The 20,708-nt window shown below is 39.3% G+C and overlaps 1 protein-coding gene and 1 long non-coding RNA gene across 4 annotated transcripts in view; one reads left to right on the forward strand and one right to left on the reverse strand.

The window, feature by feature from the left end:
- The first annotated feature begins 2,293 nt into the window (after positions 1-2,293).
- Positions 2,294-20,708, forward strand: part of LOC134336133 (uncharacterized) — an 83,051-nt gene continuing 64,636 nt past the window's right edge. For both annotated transcript variants that reach the window (XR_010015687.1, XR_010015686.1), the window contains exons 1-4: positions 2,294-2,399; positions 10,783-10,934; positions 16,157-16,288; positions 18,761-18,831. This is a non-coding gene — a long non-coding RNA (uncharacterized LOC134336133). The remainder of the gene's footprint in view (positions 2,400-10,782; positions 10,935-16,156; positions 16,289-18,760; positions 18,832-20,708) is intronic.
- Positions 16,212-20,708, reverse strand: part of ppp1r9ba (protein phosphatase 1, regulatory subunit 9Ba) — a 91,685-nt gene continuing 87,188 nt past the window's right edge. For both annotated transcript variants that reach the window (XM_063018825.1, XM_063018824.1), the window contains exon 11: positions 16,212-16,297. In XM_063018825.1, coding sequence (XP_062874895.1) covers positions 16,244-16,297 — 54 coding nt within the window. In that variant the 3' untranslated portion in view covers positions 16,212-16,243. The remainder of the gene's footprint in view (positions 16,298-20,708) is intronic.

Raw genomic sequence — 20,708 nt, forward strand, 5'->3', positions numbered from 1 at the left:
TATTATTAGTTTTGTTGGTTTTTTTTGTTGTTGTTTTTGGTTGTTTTCTATCTAATATGATAAAAATGTACAGCATGTGTTTGTTTTAGTTGGATTTAATTTTTTATTATTTTTTATGTTGGGTAATATTTGATCTCTGGGTGTTCTCTGCTTTTTGTTTTTTGTACAGAAGTCCGTGTTTACAGTGCGCTCCTCTGAAACTCAGACATGTACAATGAGGTAAGGGGTTGGCGGGGCAGAAGGAGGCGCTGCTTCGCCTCCGACTCCACCGAACACTAAAAATAACTCAAATAAAGCCTCTTCTGATGAGTTCTTGGGTCTGTTTTTGAGTATTTCGTATACAAATGAAAAGACGGCACAGTGGGTATAAATTAGACCCACGCTGACTCTGACCAGGACAAAGCGATGGTAAATAAATACACAGATGAGGCATAACATTATGACCACCTCCTTGTTTCTGCACTCACTATACATTTTATCAGCTCCACTTACCATATAGAAGCACTTTGTAGTTCTGTTTCTCTACATACTTTTTTAGCCTGCTTTCTCCCTGTTCTTCAATGGTCAGAACCCCTACAGGACCACCACAGAGCAGGTATTATTGGGTGGTGGATCATTCTCAGCACTGCAGTAACACTGACATGGTGGTGGTGTGTTAGTGTGTGTTGTGCTGGTATGAGTGGATAAGACACAGCAAACATGACATTAAAATCCTAATAAACAAACTATCAGTTAATCCTGACCATGACATGCACCACTGTTACAAAGTAGACATTGCCAAGCACATTTCTGGGGGTGATCCTAATGTTACATCTCATTAGTGTATTCTCACGTATGGAAAACATGTAATGACCTTAAATAAACATTTGTTTAAAATATGTAGGCCTTAACACATAAGTGAATTTAATATTTCTATATTTGATTTCTATTTTATTATGTACATAACGATTGCATATTTATATTTCTAAATAGTGATGTAAATGTTCTATTTAAAGATGATCAATCAGTGTAAAAACATAAGATAAAAATTGTCAATTTAATCACTTTATATATAAAAAAAAACCACGTGTCAAACTCAAGACCCGCGGGCCAAATCCGGCCCGACACGTCATTTTATGTGGCCCACGAGAGCTTAGACGTATTATTGTTTTAAAATACACTGTAAAATCGTACATAAACTGCATATCCCACAATGCATGCCTGTTTTGCGACCTGCAAAGTAACACATCCCGCCACTAAATGGCAGTGTTTCCACATCAGCGTCTAACTGAGGCGGTTTTCCAACAAGTGATGTTGAAAAATATTTACACATAATCCCAAAATGTACAAGAAGAGAAAATTGAAGCAGAAGGAGGTAATTTAATGAAAGATGGGGAAGTGAATACAAGTTTGTGCTTCAAGAAGAAAAACCGGTACGTCTCTTGTGTTATGAGGCCGTGTCTGTGGTGAAGCAGTACAATATAAATGTAGATATACAGTATAAATATACAGTATAAATTTGCCATTTTGACACCAAAATGACACAAGAAAACAGACCGCAATCACAGCAGGATACGTTACAATCGGCCCCTTGATGGCCACCATAATGCAGATGTGGCCCTCTGTGAAAATGAGTTTGACACCCCTGCTTTATACAATAGAAAAACAGGTTTGTATCCCTAAAATAACTAAAAGAAAAAGAGCATTAAGATACTAAAAAGTAGGTATTTCTGAAAACGGTGGGTCAGTGGGTAGCACTGTCGCCTCACAGCAAGAAGGTAATGGGTTCGATCCCCAGGTGGGGCGGTCCGGGTCCCTTCTGTGTGGAGTTTGCATGTTCTCCCCGTGTCTGCGTGGGTTTGCTCCGGTTTCCTCCCACAGTCCAAAGACATGCAAGTGAGGTTAACTGGAGACACTAAATTGTCCAAGACTTTTTTTTTTTTTTTTTTTTGCACTGGGGCCCATGAGCTCCTAGTTACGCCACTGTGACCTTGTCATGGTCATTTGTTTCCTTAAATGAACTGACCAGTTTAATACCTAAACTAATATTAATCCAGAAATGTCTCAAACTCTCACTAAGGGTTTGCTGCAGTACCATTTAACCCACTGTTTATTTAGCTTATTCAATTGACACAGTTATTATGGCAATTTTTTTTTTTTTCCCTTCGTCCTGGTCATTATTACACGTCTCAGTATAATTTTGTGTAAGTATTTAATAATTAAATCACAGTTATTAGATATAAACATTTATTAGGTTGTGACTGATAAGCTGACTGAGTACTGAGTTGATTTAAAGCTAAATGCTAAAGCAGGTGAATTTTCTGTCACGTGACACAGAGCACAGAGCAGAAGCTACAGCTCGGCGTTTGTTTATACGTTTTATTTTTAATTTTTTGGGGAAATAAAAACACTTTTACACGGTGAGTAGGAACTTTTAATACATTTATTTGGGGTAATTTTCTAAAATGGTCCTAAAACGTTTAAAACCAATTTAAGGTAGCTGTATTCGGTTATGTGTTAAGTGTTCCATGTTAATATGGAGCTTGTAAAGTTTTACATTGTAAAGTAAACCGTGTACGTTTTTGTAAATGTACTTATTTTACACGTATTTACTTGTGTAATGTGCATAAATGCTGAGAATGTGAAACATATATTGAGTAGTAAACATAAACTTTACTTTTAAGAGCACAAAACACGAAATATTACAGTTTATATAATGCAACCATCAATAATTATAACTACAGTGAGGTTTTAATTACACTGATCAGCCATAACATTAAAACCACCTCCTTGTTTCTACACTCACTGTCCATTTTATCAGCTCCACTTACCATATAGAAGCATTTTGTAGTTCTACAATTACTGACTGTAGTCCAGCTGTTTCTTTACATGCTTTGTAGGTATTATTTGGGTGGTGGGTCATTCTCAGCACTGCAATGACACTGACATGGTGGTGGTGTGTTAGTGTGTGTTGTGCTGGTATGAACGGATAAGACACAGCAATGCGGATGGAGTTTTTTTAAACACCTCACTGTCACTGCTGGACTGAGAATAGTCCACCAACCAAAAATATATCCAGCCAACAGCGCCACGTGGGCAGCGTCCTGTGACCACTGATGAAGGTCTAGAAGATGAGCGATCGTCTCTGACTTTACATCTACAAGGTGGACCAACTAGGTAAGGGTGTCTAATAGAGTGGACAGTGAGTGGACACGGTATTTAAAAACTCCAGCAGCACTGCTGTGTCTGATCCACTCATACCAGCACAACACACACTAACACACCACCACCATGTCATTAGATCCCAGAGGGAAAGTCAGTTATTACAACAGCTCAAGGTACAATAGAAAAAAGTATTAAGTAAATAAAAGACTCAGTTAAAAATTATGAATTAAATAGGCTCCTATATGGTAAGTGGAGCTGATAAAACAAACAGTGCATATAGAAACAAGGAGGTGGTTTTAATGTTATGGCTGATCAGTGTATTTCACATGTCCATCTATCTATCAGTAGGGATATTGTAAGCAGTAGTAAAATCCAGAAATGATTATATGATGTCTTGTAAGCAACTGTCGACTAAATATTTGCATCAACATTTACTTCAATTAAACTAATTTGGTTTGTCAGGTCACAAAGCAAATATTATGAAAATGAACCTGACAGACCTGCACAACATCTCATTTTGCATCAAAAACATTTCTAGGAGAAATTGGAATGTCTACTGCAAGACAGGCCTCTCATTTCCCAACGTAAATGCCTGCCCTACTAAAGCTTAAATAGGGGCTTTTATAAATAAGAGTGTGGAGCTCTCACGGCTGCATGAGAATCATTGTATATATTAAATTAAATATTAGGTTTTTGGGCGTCCACAAGGAGCTTAGCAAGATTTCCATTAAAGCCCGGAAAAACTTGTTTAGAGTAGAACTTTGGTGTTAAGATTGAAGATGAGTGAAATGTCTATTATATATTGCTGTCCGATTGTACAAATTTAACTGTTTTTTATTAAGCTAAATTTGATTACCAATTTACCAAAACTGTATTGGGACAATTACTTTTTCTCAAGGATTTGTGTATTAGATTTTAGTACTGGTATCGTAGGTAAAGGATTTTAATAGTTAGGATTTTAATGACTTATATAGACCTATATACACTGATCAACCATAACATTGCAACCATCTCATTGTTTTTACACTCACTGTCCATTTTATCATCTCCACTTACCATATACAAGCACTTTGTATTATTCAGGCGGTGGATGATTCTCAGCACTGCAGTAACACTGACAATGGTGTTAGTGTGTGTTGTGCTGGTATGAGTGGATCAGACACAGCAGTGCTGCTGGAGTTTTTAAATACTGTGTACACTCACTGTCCACTCTATTAGACACTCCTACCTAGTTGGTCCACCTTGTAGATGTAAAGTCAGAGACGATCGCTCATCTATTGCTGCTGTTTGAGTTGGTCATCATCTAGACCTTCTTCAGTGGTCACAGGACGCTGCCCACTGGGTGCTGTTGGTTGGATATTTTTGGTTGGTGGACTATTCTCAGTCCAGCAGCGACAGTGAGGTGTTTAAAAACTTGTGTCTTATCCACTCATACCAGCACAACACACACTAACACACCACCACCATGTCAGTGTCACTGCAGTGCTGAGAATGATCCACCACCCAAATAATACCTGCTCTGTGGTGGCCATGGTCCTGACCATTGAAGAACAGCATGAAAGGGGGCTAACAAAGCATGCAGAGAAACAGATGGACTACAGTCTGTAATTGTACAACCTCTGGCAAAAATTATGGAATCACCACTCTTGGAGGATGTTCTTTCAATTGTTTAATTTTGTAGAAGAGACATAAATCACAGACATGCAACAAAACTTTCATTTTTCAAAATTCCAACCTTCTGGCATTAAGATACAATAAAAAAAAAAAAGAAAGAAATATAATTGTTGTGGTCAGCCACAATTGCTTCTTTTTAGATCAAGTAGAGGAAAAAAAATATGGAATCACTCAAATCTGAGGAAAAAATTATGGAATCATGAGAAAAACACTGTACCATTAGTACTTTGTTGCACCACCAGCTTGAATTCTCTGAGGCATGGACTTAACTAATAACAAACAGTATTATTCATCAATCTGGCTCCAACTGTCTCTTATTGCTGTTGCCAGATCAGCTTTGCAGGTTGGAGCCTTTTTGACCATTTTCTTCAATTTCCACCAGAGATTTTCAACTGGATTGAGATCTGGACTATTTGCAGGCCATGCCATTGACATTATATGTCTTTCTTGAAGGAAGTTTTTCAGGTCCTTTGCCCTATGGAAAGATGCATTATCATCTTGAAATATAAAGTCATCACCACCAAACATCCTTTCAACTGATGGAATAAGAAAAGTGTCCAAAATTTCAATGTAGACTTTGGCATTTATTGAAGATGTACCTGTAGATCTCCCCTGTGCCTTTACCTGACATGCAGGCCCATATCGTCAATGACTGTGGAAATGTACATGTTTTCTTCAGGCAGTTATCTTCATCATCACCTTGCCCAGTGCAGATTCGCGATTCATCACTGAAGACCACTTTCATCCAGTCACCCACAGTCCATGATTGCTTTTCTTTAGCCTACTTTAACCTTGTTCTTTTCTGTTTAGGTGTTAATGATGGCTTTCGTTTGGCTTTTTTTGTATGTAAATCCCATTTCTTTTAGGCGATTTCTTACAGTTCGGTCACAGACATCGACTCCACTTTCCACCCACTTGTTTCTCATTTGTTTTGTTGTGCATTTTCTGTTTTCAAGACATATTGCTTTAAGTTTTCTATCTTGACGCTTTGATGTCTTCCTTGGTCTACCAGTATGCTTCCCTTTCACAACCTTCCCATTTTGTTTGTACTCGGTCCAGATTTTAGACACAGCTGACTGGGAACAACCGACATCTTTTGCGACATTCCGCGATGATTTACCTTCTTGAAGAAGTTTTATAATCCTCTCATTTGTTTCAACTGACATCTCTCTCGTTGGAGCCGTGATTCATGTCAATCCGCTTTGTGCAGCAGCTCTCCGAGGTGTGAGCACTCTTTTTAAACTGTGATTCCATAATTCTTTTCTCAGAATTGAGTGATTCCATTTTTTTTTTCTTCTACTTGATCTAAAAAAAAGCAATTGTGACTAACCACAACAATTACAGTGGTGTTCAAAAAAATAGCAGTGATTTAAAAAAACAATCATTATAATAACTTTTATTTCTATAAATGCAAATGCACTGAAAATGCTACACTTTAAATTCTAAATCAAAACATTAACAAAATTTAGCCAGTTTGTGTTCATCCTTTACAGAAAATTAAGAAAAATGACTATTAGGCTGTTCAAAAAAATAGCAGTGCCAGCAATTTTCTTTAAAAACTCAAAAAATTATCTATAACATGAAAAAATGTTTGAGGTTTCACTTCACTTTAAATTACTGAACTAATATTAGGTGGCATAACAATTGTTTCCAAAATCTGTGTTGCATGGAGTCGACCAACTTCTGGCACCTCTGAACAGGTATTCCAGTCCAGAATGATTAGACGACATTCCACAGTTCTTCTGCAATTTTGGGTTTTGCCTAAAAAAAACACGTTTCAGATTTCAGCCCACAAGTTCCCTATGGGATTGAAGTCAGGGAATTGGGCTGGCCACTCTATTACCTCAATCTTGTTTGTCTGTAATCAAGATGTTTTGGGTCATTGTCATGTTGAAACACCCATTTTAAGGACATTTCTTCTTCGACATAGGGCAACATGATCTCCTCAAGTATTCTGATATATTTAAACTGATCCATGATCCCTCGTATGTGATAAATAGGCGTAACACCATGGTATGAAAAACATCCCCATATCATCATTTTGTACCACCATGCTTTACTACCTTTACAGTGTACTTTGGCTCAAATTCAGTGCTCGAGGGTCGTCTGACATACTGTCTACAGCCACTAGACCCAAAAAGAACAATTTTGCTTTCACCAGTCCACAAAATGTTGAGCCGTTTCTCTTTGGACCAGTTAATGTGTTCCTTGGCAAATTTGAACCATTCAGGACGCGTCTTTTTCTTAACAACGGGACTTTGCAAGGAGTTCTTGCTGGTAAATTGGCTTCACTTAATCATCTTCTGTACTCACTGGTAACTTCAGATGTTCCTTGATCTTTCTGGAGGTGATTACTGGCTAAGTATTTGCCATTTTGGCTATTCTTCGATCCTTTCGAACAGCAGTTCCAAGCTTCCTTCTGCATCTTTCAGGTTTTGGTTGTCACTTCAAGGCATTTAAGCTCATTTAAGCTGAGCAGCCAATAATTTGCTGCACTTCTCTGTATGTTTTTTTCCCTCTACAATCAACTTTTTAATCAAAGTACGCTGTTCATCAGAACAATGTCTGGAACAACCCATTTTACCCAGTATTTCAAATAGAAATGTGCTATGACCAACCTGTGCAACATTTGCCACCCTCCTTTAAATAAGGACCAAAATTGACACCCGTTCTTCTGCAGAATGAATGACTTCACCAATTGAAATCCTCACTGCTATTATTTTGAACAAGCCCCTTTCAATCAATGCCTCGATTACTCAGAATGCCGCATGTCCTAATTGTTGGGTTTGGTTTGTTTTCATTACTCTACTACACTTTCAAGTACATTTTTTGCTATGTAGAAACAGCATTTCTACTAATAACAGTGATTTATCAGGTTAATGGTGTTGGACTGCTATTTTTTTTAACACTACTGTATATTTCTTTCTTTTTTTTTATTGTATCTTAGTGCCAGAAGGTTGGAATTTTGAAAAATGAAAGTTTTGTTGCATGTCTGTGATTGATTTATTTTCTACAAAATTAAACAATTGAAAGAACATCCTCCAAGAGTGGTGATTCCATAATTTTTGCCAGGGGTTGTAGAACTGCAAAGTGCTTCTATATGGTAAGTGGAGCTGATAAAATGGACAGTAAGTGTAGAAACAAGGAGGTGGTTTTAATATTATGGCTGATCGGTGTATAGGTCTAAAGCTTTACTGCAAACAAAAAAAGCCCCAAAATATAGTAATAGAGTTTTGGGGTTAGTTGAAAATTGTGACTTTCTTTTAAAAGTATTTCATGTAAGTTGTATATAATTAAACATACATTTGGTATTTGGGCTTAAATGTGATAAAATGTGTGTGGAAAAACATTATAGTGTTGCAGCTAGGAGTAGAGAGCCACTTACATTACCTATATGGTAATAGGTTATCTGTTCCTAAAAAAGAGGCCAGAAGGTTAAACATTATTTAAAAATCCCAGCAACACTTTTGGAGCTTGTATGAGAGTATTCCCAAAAATGTAACCTTTTTAAAGCATGTGTTTACCTTTCTTTCTATAATCTCCATCACCTTAGTGTGTGGTTATAGGTTTCTGTTATTTTGTCCACACCATTTTATATAAGAATTGTATTGGTCTTTCTATAACATATAGTTTATCCTAAATTGTAATAGTTATTAAAAAGAAATAAGCAAGAATTAACTTGGGTATCTGCTTCAATAATTTACCAAACTTTGTTTGTAGTGTTATACCGCCACCTAGTGTTCATCTTAAAAACATCAACTTTACAGTTAAGTGCTGAGATTGGTTTGTTCAATACATCTTTTTTATTACTTTAATATTCACGTTTAATTAATAGTTTAGTTTATTTACTTGTGTTTTAAATATTTATATATCACAGACTTTATACAGACTTCTCTGGGCTTCAGTTCACCTTGGATGGACTTGTAAACAATGAGAATCTGCATTGATCTCAACGAAAAATGCAAAAAAAAAATAAAAAACCCCAGATGAATTAATTTTATATTGTAAACATTTAACAGATTAATTATTAATATTAATATAAATTTTTAAGTTTTAAGTTTAAACTTATAGTTTAAACTATGTAACACCCCACAGGCCTGAATTTACCTTCACAAACTAATACATATGTTGTACACAAGAGATCACTCCCTACTTGTACATAGTTTCTTTTGAATAATTGTCATTATTATTATCACTATTATTGTTATTATTATTGTTTTCTTCCCTCCATGGGTGGGGAGAGAGGGAAAGAGGAGGGCAATGTTGGAAAAAGTGTATAAAACTCAGAAAACAGTTGTTGTACTGAAGTTTCTGTGATGTTAAACGTCAATAAATAAAGAATTACTAAAAAAAAAAAAAATAATAATTCACATAACATAAGCCCCAAAATCTTTTGCCTGTAAAAAAAACTGTCATATTAAAAATAATGTAAAAAAAACCCTGTTCATTTATCTGTAAAGGCATAACATTATGACCACCTTCCTAATATTGTGTTGGTCCCCCTTTTGCTGCCAAAACATCACTGACCCGTCGATCAGAACCAGCATTAACTTCTTCAGCAATTTGAGCTACAGTAGCTCGTCTGTTGGATCGGACAACACGGGCCAGTCTTCGCTCCCCACGTGCATCAATGAGCCTTGGCCGCCCATGACCCTGTCGCCGGTTTATCACTGTTCCTTCCTTGGATCACTTTTGATAGCTACTGACCACTGCAGACTGGGAACACCCCACAAGAGCTGCGGTTTTAGAGATGCTCTGACCCAGCCTAATATATCCCACTATTTTTTTTTCCTAATAATGTTTTCTTTGCAAACAATTAAACAAAAAAAGCTACTGACGGTTTTAGATCATTTGAATTTTGAATGCCAGACTAACTTGTCTCATCTCTGTTTATGCAGCTTTTCTATATTATTTCTAGTGTTTATTAATCTGTTGTGAATGGATGTTTAAGTTAAATGTTTGATATTTTAATGGGTTGTTACAGGCTTGTCGGTTTATTGTTAACCATTCACTGATTATAGTCAGTTGTTATTAAGAAAAATGTACATATGCACACTTAACAATGAAAAAGAACACCGGGGCGGTTCAGTGGGTAGCGCTGTCGCCTCACAGCAAGAAGGCCCAGGTTTTGATTTCCAGTCGGAGCCGTCCGGGTCCTTTCTTTTTGAAGTTTGCATGTTCTCTCTGTGTCTGTGTGGATTTCCGTCTGGAGCTCCGGTTTCCTCCCACAGTCCAAAGACATGCAAGTGAGATGAATCAGAATTACAAAACTGCCCATGACTGTTTGACATTAAACTAGAACTGATAAATCTTGTGTAACCAGTGATTACCTGCGCTGTCATGAATCAATAAATAAAAACACCATCCTGAGTAATTCAACACATTTTAGCATTTATTGTTAATGAATAACATTTGCGAGATGAACATGGTGCTCCTTTCAAATGGACGTTTCTCTTCATTCTATGGTTGCAAGTACAAAAAAAAAAAACATAAGTGAAGGAATGAAGTCTTAGTTCTGTTAAAATGAGTGACCCTCCTATACCAGCACAAGCAGAACTAAGTTCCTTTCTATACACAGAAGCGAATCAAAGGGTAAGTGGTTGATGTAAGGTTCTAATGGCTAGTATTGAAGTACTCGGCTAATCCTTGAACGTGTTGCTCGTCCTGCTGTATGTCCTTCACCCTGGCAGTGTTTCTCCTGCACAGATCTCAATCGGTCCGTCCATTAAGAGTTCATCAAACAATGATAAGCACGTTTATTAAAAGGTAAAGGCTTGAGGCAGAGGTCTCTCCTGCTGGTTAGGTCGTGTCCTGGTGCCAGAAGGTTATTGTAATTCCAGTTTGTATTCCAGATTGCTGATGATTCTAAACCAGTTGACCCAGTCTGTATCCACCTGTGGCATTGAAGTCTCTGACAAGTGTAATCTGCAGTTAATTGCAGTTCCTTTGTGTTCTCTGTTTAAGGTCCACAAATCTGTGGTTTATTCAACCAGAGGAAACTAAACGTCCAGCAGTGAAGGTTGCCGGTTCATCTACGACACATGCAGATAGAACAGCTGGAGCGGGGATAAGCAGACGTCATGCTTACATTATATCAATCCTCTTGTCTTTAACAGGTAAGACACTACAATGCGTTTACATCTTCCAGATCTGAATTGTATTATATTCCTATGTGCAAAAATATTAAGAGCAAAGGATTAAAAAAAAAAAAACACAAAGGAAAATTGACTGGTACATACACAAACCACATACACCAATCAGCCATAACATTAAAACCATCTCCTTGTTTTCATTTTATCAGCTCCACTTACCATATAGAAGCACTTTGTAGTTCTACAATTACTGACTGTAGTCCATCTGTTTCTCTGCATGCTTTGTTAGCCCCCTATCATGCTGTTCTTCAATGGTCAGGACTCTCTTAGGACCACTACAGAGCAGGTATTATTTGGGTGGTGGATCATTCTCAGCACTGCAGTGACAGACATGGTGGTGGTGTGTTAGTGTGTGTTGTGCTGGTATGAGTGGATCAGACACAGCAGCGCTGCTGGAGTTTTTAAACACCTCACTGTCCCTGCTGGACTGAGAATAGTCCACCAACCAAAAATATCCAGCCAACAGCGCCCCGTGGGCAGCGTCCTGTGACCACTGATGAAGGTCTAGAAGATGACCAACTCAAACAGCAGCAAGTGAGTGGACACGGTAGTTAAAAACTCCAGCAGCATTGCTGTGTCTGATCCACTCATACCAGCACAACACACACTAACACACCACCACCATGTCAGTGTCACTGCAGTGCTGAGAATGATCCACCACCTAAATAATACCTGCTCTGTGGTCCTGTGGGGGTCCTGACCATTGAAGAACATGGTAAAAGCAGGCTAAAAAAGTATGTAGAGAAACAGATGGACAACAGTCAGTAATTGTAGAACTACAAAGTGCTTCTATATGGTAAGTAGAGCTGATAAAATGGACAGTGAGTGTAGAAACAAGGAGGTGGTTTTAATGTTATGGCTGATCAGTGGAAAATACAATAAAAATAAGAATCTGATTGGCTGTTTCTCTAACTTTTATTTAACTGCCTAAAGTACAGTGAAAAGATTGATGTTTTACTAACCAAATGGTTTGAATGTTGTAAATATAAATAAATAAAGAATTTAATGCCTTCAACACACTCAAAAAAGTTGGGACAGGGCATGTTTACCACTGTTACATCATCTCTCCAGTTAATTACATTTTATTTGTTTGGGAATTGAAGATACCAGTGGTTGCAGTTTTTGAATTTAAAGTGGAATTTATATCAGTTCATTCTTGATACGAGACTCGAGCTGCTCAACAGTCTGTGGTTGCTATTGTCTGATTCTCATCTTCATGATGGGGCATAACTTCAATAGGATTCAGATCTGGACTGCAGGCAGGCATGTCAAGCACACACACACTGTGTATATATACACGGCAGTGGTCGCTCTGCAGGTGCTTGACTAGTAATTAGAAGGTTGCCGGTTCAAGCCCTGCCACAGCGAAGTTGCCAGCCTATTTACACTTGTCACTATTATATTTCCCGTCCCAACTTTTCTGTTGCATTCGTCTAATTCTTAAAGGCATAACATCATGACCACCTTCCTAATATTGTGTTGGTCCCCCTTTTGCTGCCAAAACAGCCCTGACCCATCGAGGCGTGGAGTCTGACACCTTTCTTTCAGAACCAGCATTAAGTTCTTCAGCAATTTGAGCTACAGTAGCTCGTCTGTTGGATCGAACCACGCGGGCCAGCCTTCGCTCCCCACGTGCAACAATGAGCCTTGGCGCCGGTTTACCACTGTTCCTTCCTTGGACCACTTTTGATAGATACTGACCACTGCAGACCGGGAACAGCCCACAAGAGCTGCAGTTTTGGAGATGCTCTGACCCAGTCGTCTAGCCATCACAATTTGGCCCTCGTCAAACTCGCTCAAATCCTCACGCTTGTCCATTTTTCCTGCTCTCTTGCCACAGTTAGAAAGTAAACCCAAACCGTCACCTCATTCTCAAAGGAATTCTTTTCTTGATGGTCAGATGTAATCAGAGAACCATCGATAAACAGGTTGCTTGTGTTTCGGAGATGATAAAGTCCCAAGACAGGCATAATTTGACATTCAAAATTTGACATTCAAAACCCTGCTGTGTTTGTAAGCGTTTAACTTCAGCTGTATATGCTGGCAGTTTAATAATAACTGGTTAAAATTCAGTTATGGATCTGTATTATACTATATTAAGACTCAGAGTATACATTCATTTGGCAAGATTTATTTACTTGTCAGAATTTGTATTAGAAATGTGAATCAGATTACATTTTAGAATAATTTATTTCACCACTGAACAGTTTTCTATTCGATTCATGTGACTATTTTGACTTTTATTTCAATTCTTACATACTTAAACTGAAATCTTTGCAGTAAAACTCTAATTTTAAAATTTTCCTGCTTTGGAATGAGTTTAGCTGGTCATATTGTAACGAATAACGTCACCTGGCTGACCGAGCCGCCTCATACAAACTGACCATGACCCATCAGTGTTAAACGCCCAAGTTAAATAAAAATGCTCCTAGTAATAAAGCACCAAAATAAAGATAAGTGTAGGATTGAGCTCTATTTTGACACAAACTATATTCATATTCTACTGAACATACCAAGCTCATTATATCATCTTTGCAAAGTAATAATTGTTATAACACTAAAAACGGTTAAATAAATCCCCAGACTTCGCTGTTAATACTGCAGTGGATTGTAAAGACACATTTCATCAGAAAATCACAAAACATACCAAGCCAAAGCAATAAGCTCGAATTAAAATACATACACAAAAAAAAGCAATGGAAACTACACCTATTATCTCAGCCCCACCCAAAGGAATACGATCTTTCTGTTAACAATATTAAATACTTTGAACTGAAAGTCCAGAACAAACATATACACACAGAAGACTTTCTTATTGCAACCGGGAAAGTTCCCTTAGATTACTGGCTTTTAGGCAACAATGTGCTTGATTAATTGTACCAGCATATTTTTACTACATGCATGTTAAAGGTGCCACAACTCGCACGCTTGATTATTAATTCGTCTGAATCATGAACAGATCTGGAAGATTCCGTATATGCCAGCTTATCACCATGACCCTGTTAACATCCTGTCCTTTAAACCGACGGCTATACAGAAGCGAAGTCTCAAACTGTGTATCTTACTAAATAGCATGTCAACATAGTACAAACTCTTGGTAGTCCTTCACTTCCAATTACCGGCATGTTCTTACTATATACATGTAGGCTTTTACTGTGGGCCCTGTTGTGTCCAGTTCCTTCCTTTTTTTTTTTTGGCTATTCTATTTATGTATTATGTGTTGTTGTACATAATTTTGCCTGCCTCGCGCTCCTTCCAAAGCGTGCACAGTCCACAACCCTTCTTATTCGCCAATACCTTTGGTGAACTTGTGTGGAGAGCCACGCCCCGATCTCCAGGCTCCTCCACTTTCCGAATAGGCACCTTGGGCTACTAACCAGAGTCCTTGCACAACGTCGCAGTGGGTAGACTTAATGGACAATTTTGTCTGCTACAGGCATTGCCAATTGTGCCCGCTAGGGGGCTCCCAGCCAACCAGTAGCAGTGCTAAGTTTCGAACTCTGGACGTTTAAAATCCCAGCACTGGCCGTTCAGGTGGTGCAAATCCATCGTATTGAATCTCAGCTCTGCCATCCGGCTGGGCGGCAACATGAACAACGATTGGCTGTTGTTCACAGGGTGGGATAAGCCGGACCGGGGGTTGCTCATAACGACCTCTGCTGGCTGATTGATGGCGCCTGTGCAGAACTGAGGAATGATGCTGATCAAGGTGTGGCTCTCCGTGCACAAGGCTGATCCGCATATGAACTCGCCTCGTGCAGTTGGCTACAGCACACGTGTCAGAGGGGGCGTGTGTCAGTTGTGAAACTCCTCGGTCCAGCAGTGGAGGGTTGTACCGGTAGAGGTGAAGCGTAACGCAATCGGGGTAATTGGATACGACTACATTGGGGACAAAATTGAAGGAAAAATTGGAGGGAATATCGGAATATCCCGCTGTGCCACCTGTGCACCCTTCCTTAAAGTTTTAAGGGAGTTTTTCTTTGCCATTGTAGCCCTGCCCTTGTTGATTTGTCGGTCCTGGATGCTGTAAAGTTTGGCTTGATTTGCCTCCTACATATCAAAAACATGCCAGTATTCCATCCTGACCTGGTTAAAGCTCGTACTAAGGATAAATAACATAACATTAAGCATATCTAATAATAGTTTTCTACCTTTTACATGCTATTTCATTTAGTAAGATACAGTCTGAGATCCTGCTTATACACTTTCATGTACTTGCTGCAATATCAAGTCATTATTTTGATTCTTAATTGTGCATGAGTTGTTTCTTGTTTTGATCCTAAGACTCTTATATTTTCTCTTTGTGCACCTCTAAGATCATTTTTGCACGGAATAATCTTTCTACTTGGCAAAAACCTTACAACTTTATTACTTGAACTTTATCAACATGTATGCTGCTTATATAAGCACTTGAAAAATCTAATTAATGCTAAAAACTGATCATGACTGGACTATTTGCATTACACTCTTCCAGTAATACCGTTTAGCACAAAGCAAAGTGTGAAATGCAAGCGTGTTCCAGAAGAGCATTTAAATGTCAGACTCGCACTAATCTCTTTCCCTTTCTGCTCAAAAGTAAACATGAACGATACAATACTAGAGCTTCAAAAACAAGAACACCTGCCTGTGCCACTTATTTCCTGCATTTGGTTGGTAGTCGGGTGTTAATTTCAGGTCCTGAAAGTAGATGAGTCTATTCGACCTCTACTTTTCTCTAATCCAGCCCTTTTACTCCTTATCTAGCTCACTGCTTAAGCATTTAAATACATTGAAGAATATATACAAACACCATCAGTTCCATTCCGCCACATACGGGCGAACAGACGTGTTTAATAAAGCAAAAAAAAAAAAAAAAAAAAAAAAAAAAAAAAAGGTAATAATAATAAGTGAACCCCATAAGTCTGTCGCTTGCACTACGTCCACATGGTCCATGCCACAGGTCACTCAAATGTGCTGTGCAGAATTGCCAAGAGTAAGTCTATTTGCTTTAATTATTATTATTAGGGTCATTAAAATCAAATCAAATACTGTTAGGAAGTTAATATTTGGGCTGTCGTGATGACCATAGTGAGCAGGCCTGTGCCAGACGTCTTACCACGACCATTTTAGGTTCGGTCACCCCTGTTTTACTTATTAAATCTTTTTAATGTTTTTTTTCTATGCTTGTCCTCTGTCACATGCCACAGGGGAAAACGTGCAGGAGGAAGGGACGGCCAGGGCTGAAGGACATTTCTTCCGTTCTCCTCCTCGATCTCTCTCGTTCCTGTGGATGTTTAGGAGGGGTCTGAGCTCTTCAGTGCGCCCACCTTCGTCTCCAGGTCTGTAATCTGAGAAGCAAAACACAAGCAACAGTTAAAGGGCTAGTAAAAAAAAACTTCTAATGTTAAATCCTAACTGGTCACTTTCACTTGTTGGGGGTTGTGAGGGGCGGAAACTAATTCTAAGCCATTTTTTTCAGACAAGCAGCTCAAATGTATTTTTGTCTTATGAGGAACAGTTTTGTGCAGCCTGAATAGCAAATACACATCAAATTTACTGTTCAGTTTGTTTGTTGTTTGTTTATTTGGATTTATATTTTTTTTAAATGTATTTTTCCCCTTTTTCTCCCCCTTTAGCGCATCCAATTATTCAATTAGCATCGTGCTTCCTCTCTGTCTATGCCGAACCCTGCCCTGACCGAGGAGATCGAAGCTAACCCACATCCCCTCCGAAACATGGGCAGCAGCCGGATGCATTTTTGCCACCCACACATTTATGAGTTTGGCGCCACCTTGCGTTGCATGCGGAGAGACACACACCCTGAGGGCACTCTTCCTCATCTCTTGTGCAGGCGCCTCTAATCAGCCGGCAGAGGTCGTAATCGCATTCTGACAGAGGCGTAATCGCATTCTGACCCACATCCGGTTCTTTGTCCCACCCCCCAACTGAGCAACCGGCCAATCGTTGCTCATGCAGCCACTCGGCTTCGAACCGGTGAAGCAGAGCTGGATTCGATACCAGGTACTCAGAATCCAGCTCTGGTTGCAGCGTGTCTTTTTACTGCTGCGCCACCTGAGCGGCATTTATTTGGATTTTTAAAATCATGTTTTACACCTTTCGGTTACATCCATGTAGGGCTGCAACTATCGATTATTTTTGTAATCGAGTATTCTATCGATTACTCCAGTGATTAATCGAGTATTTGCATAAGAAATACTTTTGCTTTAATAAAGAGCAAAAATAAATACATTAAATAAGATTAAATAAGACGCGTCTCTTAAAACAAACCGTGCATTTTTATTCCTTGCATACAATGCAGTTTAAAGAGAACACTTTTGAAATGCAAAAACAAATACATAAAAAATAAATCAAATTACTTTTAAATGTAAACAGCCAACCTAAAACTAAGGCATGAATAATAATAAACAATAACACATGAACATTGCCTCAAATTTGTGCAACTTTCAGAACTAAAAGTTTCAGCTACAGCTCACACATACCATAAAGCTTTAATATCTTTTTAATCTATTTAATAAAAGTCAGTGTATCAACAACACGCTCTGATGGTGTGGATGTTGTTCTGAGTTTTCGTTTTTTCAGCTTAAAATGATCTCAAACTTTCTGTGGTTTTCTCTGTCCACTCTCCTGTTCGCTATTTTCTCTCTTTCTATATTTTGCAGTCCGCGCTATGAAATCTCGGCTGCGTCCTAAATCGCTACGTTCACACTGAACAGTACGCAGGAGCGGCGAGCGTGTCCAAATACGTAGTATTCATTCAACTGTACGCAAAAAGTACCCGGATTAAGTCCTGTTAAGTGCTGTTTGAGTATGAGATTTCGGACGCAGCCCTCGGCTTCTTCACGTCACCAGCTCATAGCGTAAACACGTTCTGCAAAAGTTAAAGTCGTCCGTGCGAAACACCGTGAGCTGTATATAGTTGTGTGGATTAAACGATGCCTCAATGCAAAAAATTTGAATCAATGATATTTAGTAATCGATTTACTCGAGGAATCGTTTCAGCCCTACATCCACGACAGGAGCGGTAGTTACTCGTTACACAAGATTCATCATTTCACAAGGTTATATCAAACACACTCATGGACGATTTAGTGTCTCCAATTCACCTCAATTGCATGTTTTTGGACTGTGGGAGGAAACCGGAGCACCTGGAGTAAAGCATGCAAACTCCACACAGAGAGGACCCGGACCGCCCCACCTGGGGATCAAATCCAGGATCTTCTTGCTCTGAGGCGACAGTGCTACCCACTTAGCCACTGTTCAGTGAAATATCATACATATATATATATATATTGAAATATCAACTTGTATTGGGTCTTATTTACACACTGTAAGTCAAAAAATTTATATATTGTTCATCACCTTAAGCGTGTAGCTGCAAAACCTTCCCATAAACAATGTGTAAAGGGGGTGAGGTAGGTTGAGCCAAGTGTTGGAGGCTTCACAAAAGTATTTACAATAATAAAAACCAAAGCTGGTTGACATAAGTAACCCCATTGACCTCAGTCAACTAAACGGCAGTTACCAATGAGATAAGCTTTAGACCATAGTGGTCTCACTATAAGGCTGTAGCTACGAAGCTACCTATAAAAGACCCCTCCCCTCTAGGACCTGGCGGCCAATCCTGAAGCAGGAGAAATTAGAGGAGGCATTTAAACACAGACAACAAATCACATTCATATGGCCATATCAGTCAGTGTTACACATTCATTCACGATACATAATGCATATGCAGAACTTCAATCAATAATTCAGCTAGCTTTATTCATTATTCTGTTCTTTTCTATCTTCAGGTACCCTCTACCCGTCAAAGTCCCGGACCAGCACTGACCCCGCCGACACCCGGATCATCCCCACACAACAGGTAAGTACCTATTTATTTATTTATTTACATTGTTTACAATTAATAGATTAGTCTAGTCTCCTCGTAATCAATACAGACAGTGATGTGTAAGGAGTACTTACATATCATCACAATGATATTTTTATATTGACAACTTAAACTGTGAAGAACAAAATGTCAATTTATTGGCTTAACATCAAACTTAATCTTAAAAATCCTTATATTTGGTCTTATTTACACACAGCGAGTCAAAAACAGGACACGCACCAGACTGAACGAACAGATACTTGTCAGGACCAACCTGTGCCCAACTCGGACCAATGTACGATTACACTCTTTGCACTTTATACTAAGCAACAAGTGTATGTTTACATTTTACTGCACCTTATGCCATGTTTGTGATACAGAGGTACAGTTGGGTGTCATTTCCCTGCACCTTATTTTAACTTGTAAATGGATAATTGCACTCTACCTGTTTTCTACCCTGGTTGACTAACACATGCCCCCTCCGACACGTGTGAAGTAGCCGACTGCATCTTTTCACCTGCACGAGGTGAGTTCATGTGCGGATCAGCTTTGTGTACGGAGAGCCACACCCTGATCCTCATTATCCCTCGTCTCTGTGCAGGCGCCAATAATCAGTATTATTAATCAGCTCGTAATTGCTTCAGTCCTGTCCGGCTCGAAACAATGAGTTTGAAATGTCAGCTCTGGTGTGCTAGTGTGTGTTTTATCATTGCGCCACCTGAGCGCCCCTCTCTACTGATGTTGACCTCCACTCCTGACTGAGATGATTCGTTTATTTTAACTTACAAATGGATAAGTGCACTCTACCTACTTTTTAGCGTATCCAATTATCCAATTGCATTACACGTCCTCTCTACTGATGTTGATTTCTACTCTGGTTGACTAACACACGCCCCCTCCGACACGTGTGAAGAAGCCGACTGCATCTTTTCACCTGCACGAGATGAGTTCATGTGTGGATCAGCTTTGTGCACACCCTGATCAACACATTATTCCTCGTCTCTGTGCAGGCGCCAATAATCAGCCAGCAGAGCTCGTAATTGCATCATCCTGTCCGGCTCCCACCCTGTATGAACAACAGCCAATCGTTGTTCGTGTCGGAGCTCACTGCCATCCGGCAGGGCTGAGATTCGAAACGACGAGTTTCATCGATGCGCCACCTGAGCGCCCCTCTCTACTGATGTTGACCTCCACTCCTGACTGAGAAGAGCCGTGACTAACACACGCCTCCTCCACCACAAGCGCAGTAGCCGACTGCATCTTTTCACCTGCACGAGGCGAGTGCACATGTGGGTGTTCATATGTGAATCAGCTTTTGCGCATCCTGACACATCCTGACCCCATTATTCCCTGTCTCTGTGCAGGCATAGTGTATCTATATGTGTGTACGTGTGTGAGTTTATGTATGTTTGTTACTGTGCGTATGTTAGTGTGTGTATGTGCGCGGACACAGACACGTATTCGTGAACGCCGCATAGACCACTGAAGTCGTGCGTCATTCTGTAGTCCTCGTTATGCCCATATTTGGAGACCCGGGTCTAACTCGGATCTCCTATGGGAAAAATAAATGGGGTTTTAAAAAAATCGACTCTAACGCATCCTGTGCTAAATAAACATGTTCAGAACCCTGTACGTTTTGTCCTGTGTACATTTTTCTCCTGTACATCACTGGAACCTCTGAATTACGAGGTTGTTAAAGGGTCGTAATACTAATAATGCTACAAAAGCGAATGCTACTGCGCATTAATTAGACGTCACTGAACTACACCAATCGAATCGACGGAACGAGCGGCTCGCTTTTGGTGAGTACAACCGAAGGCGTAACACCCGACCATCCTCGCTTTCTACTTTAATGTACTGTAGCTACCTAC

Source organism: Trichomycterus rosablanca, chromosome 22 (assembly GCF_030014385.1).
Source record: "Trichomycterus rosablanca isolate fTriRos1 chromosome 22, fTriRos1.hap1, whole genome shotgun sequence".
Classification (NCBI taxonomy): Eukaryota; Metazoa; Chordata; class Actinopteri; order Siluriformes; family Trichomycteridae; genus Trichomycterus; species Trichomycterus rosablanca.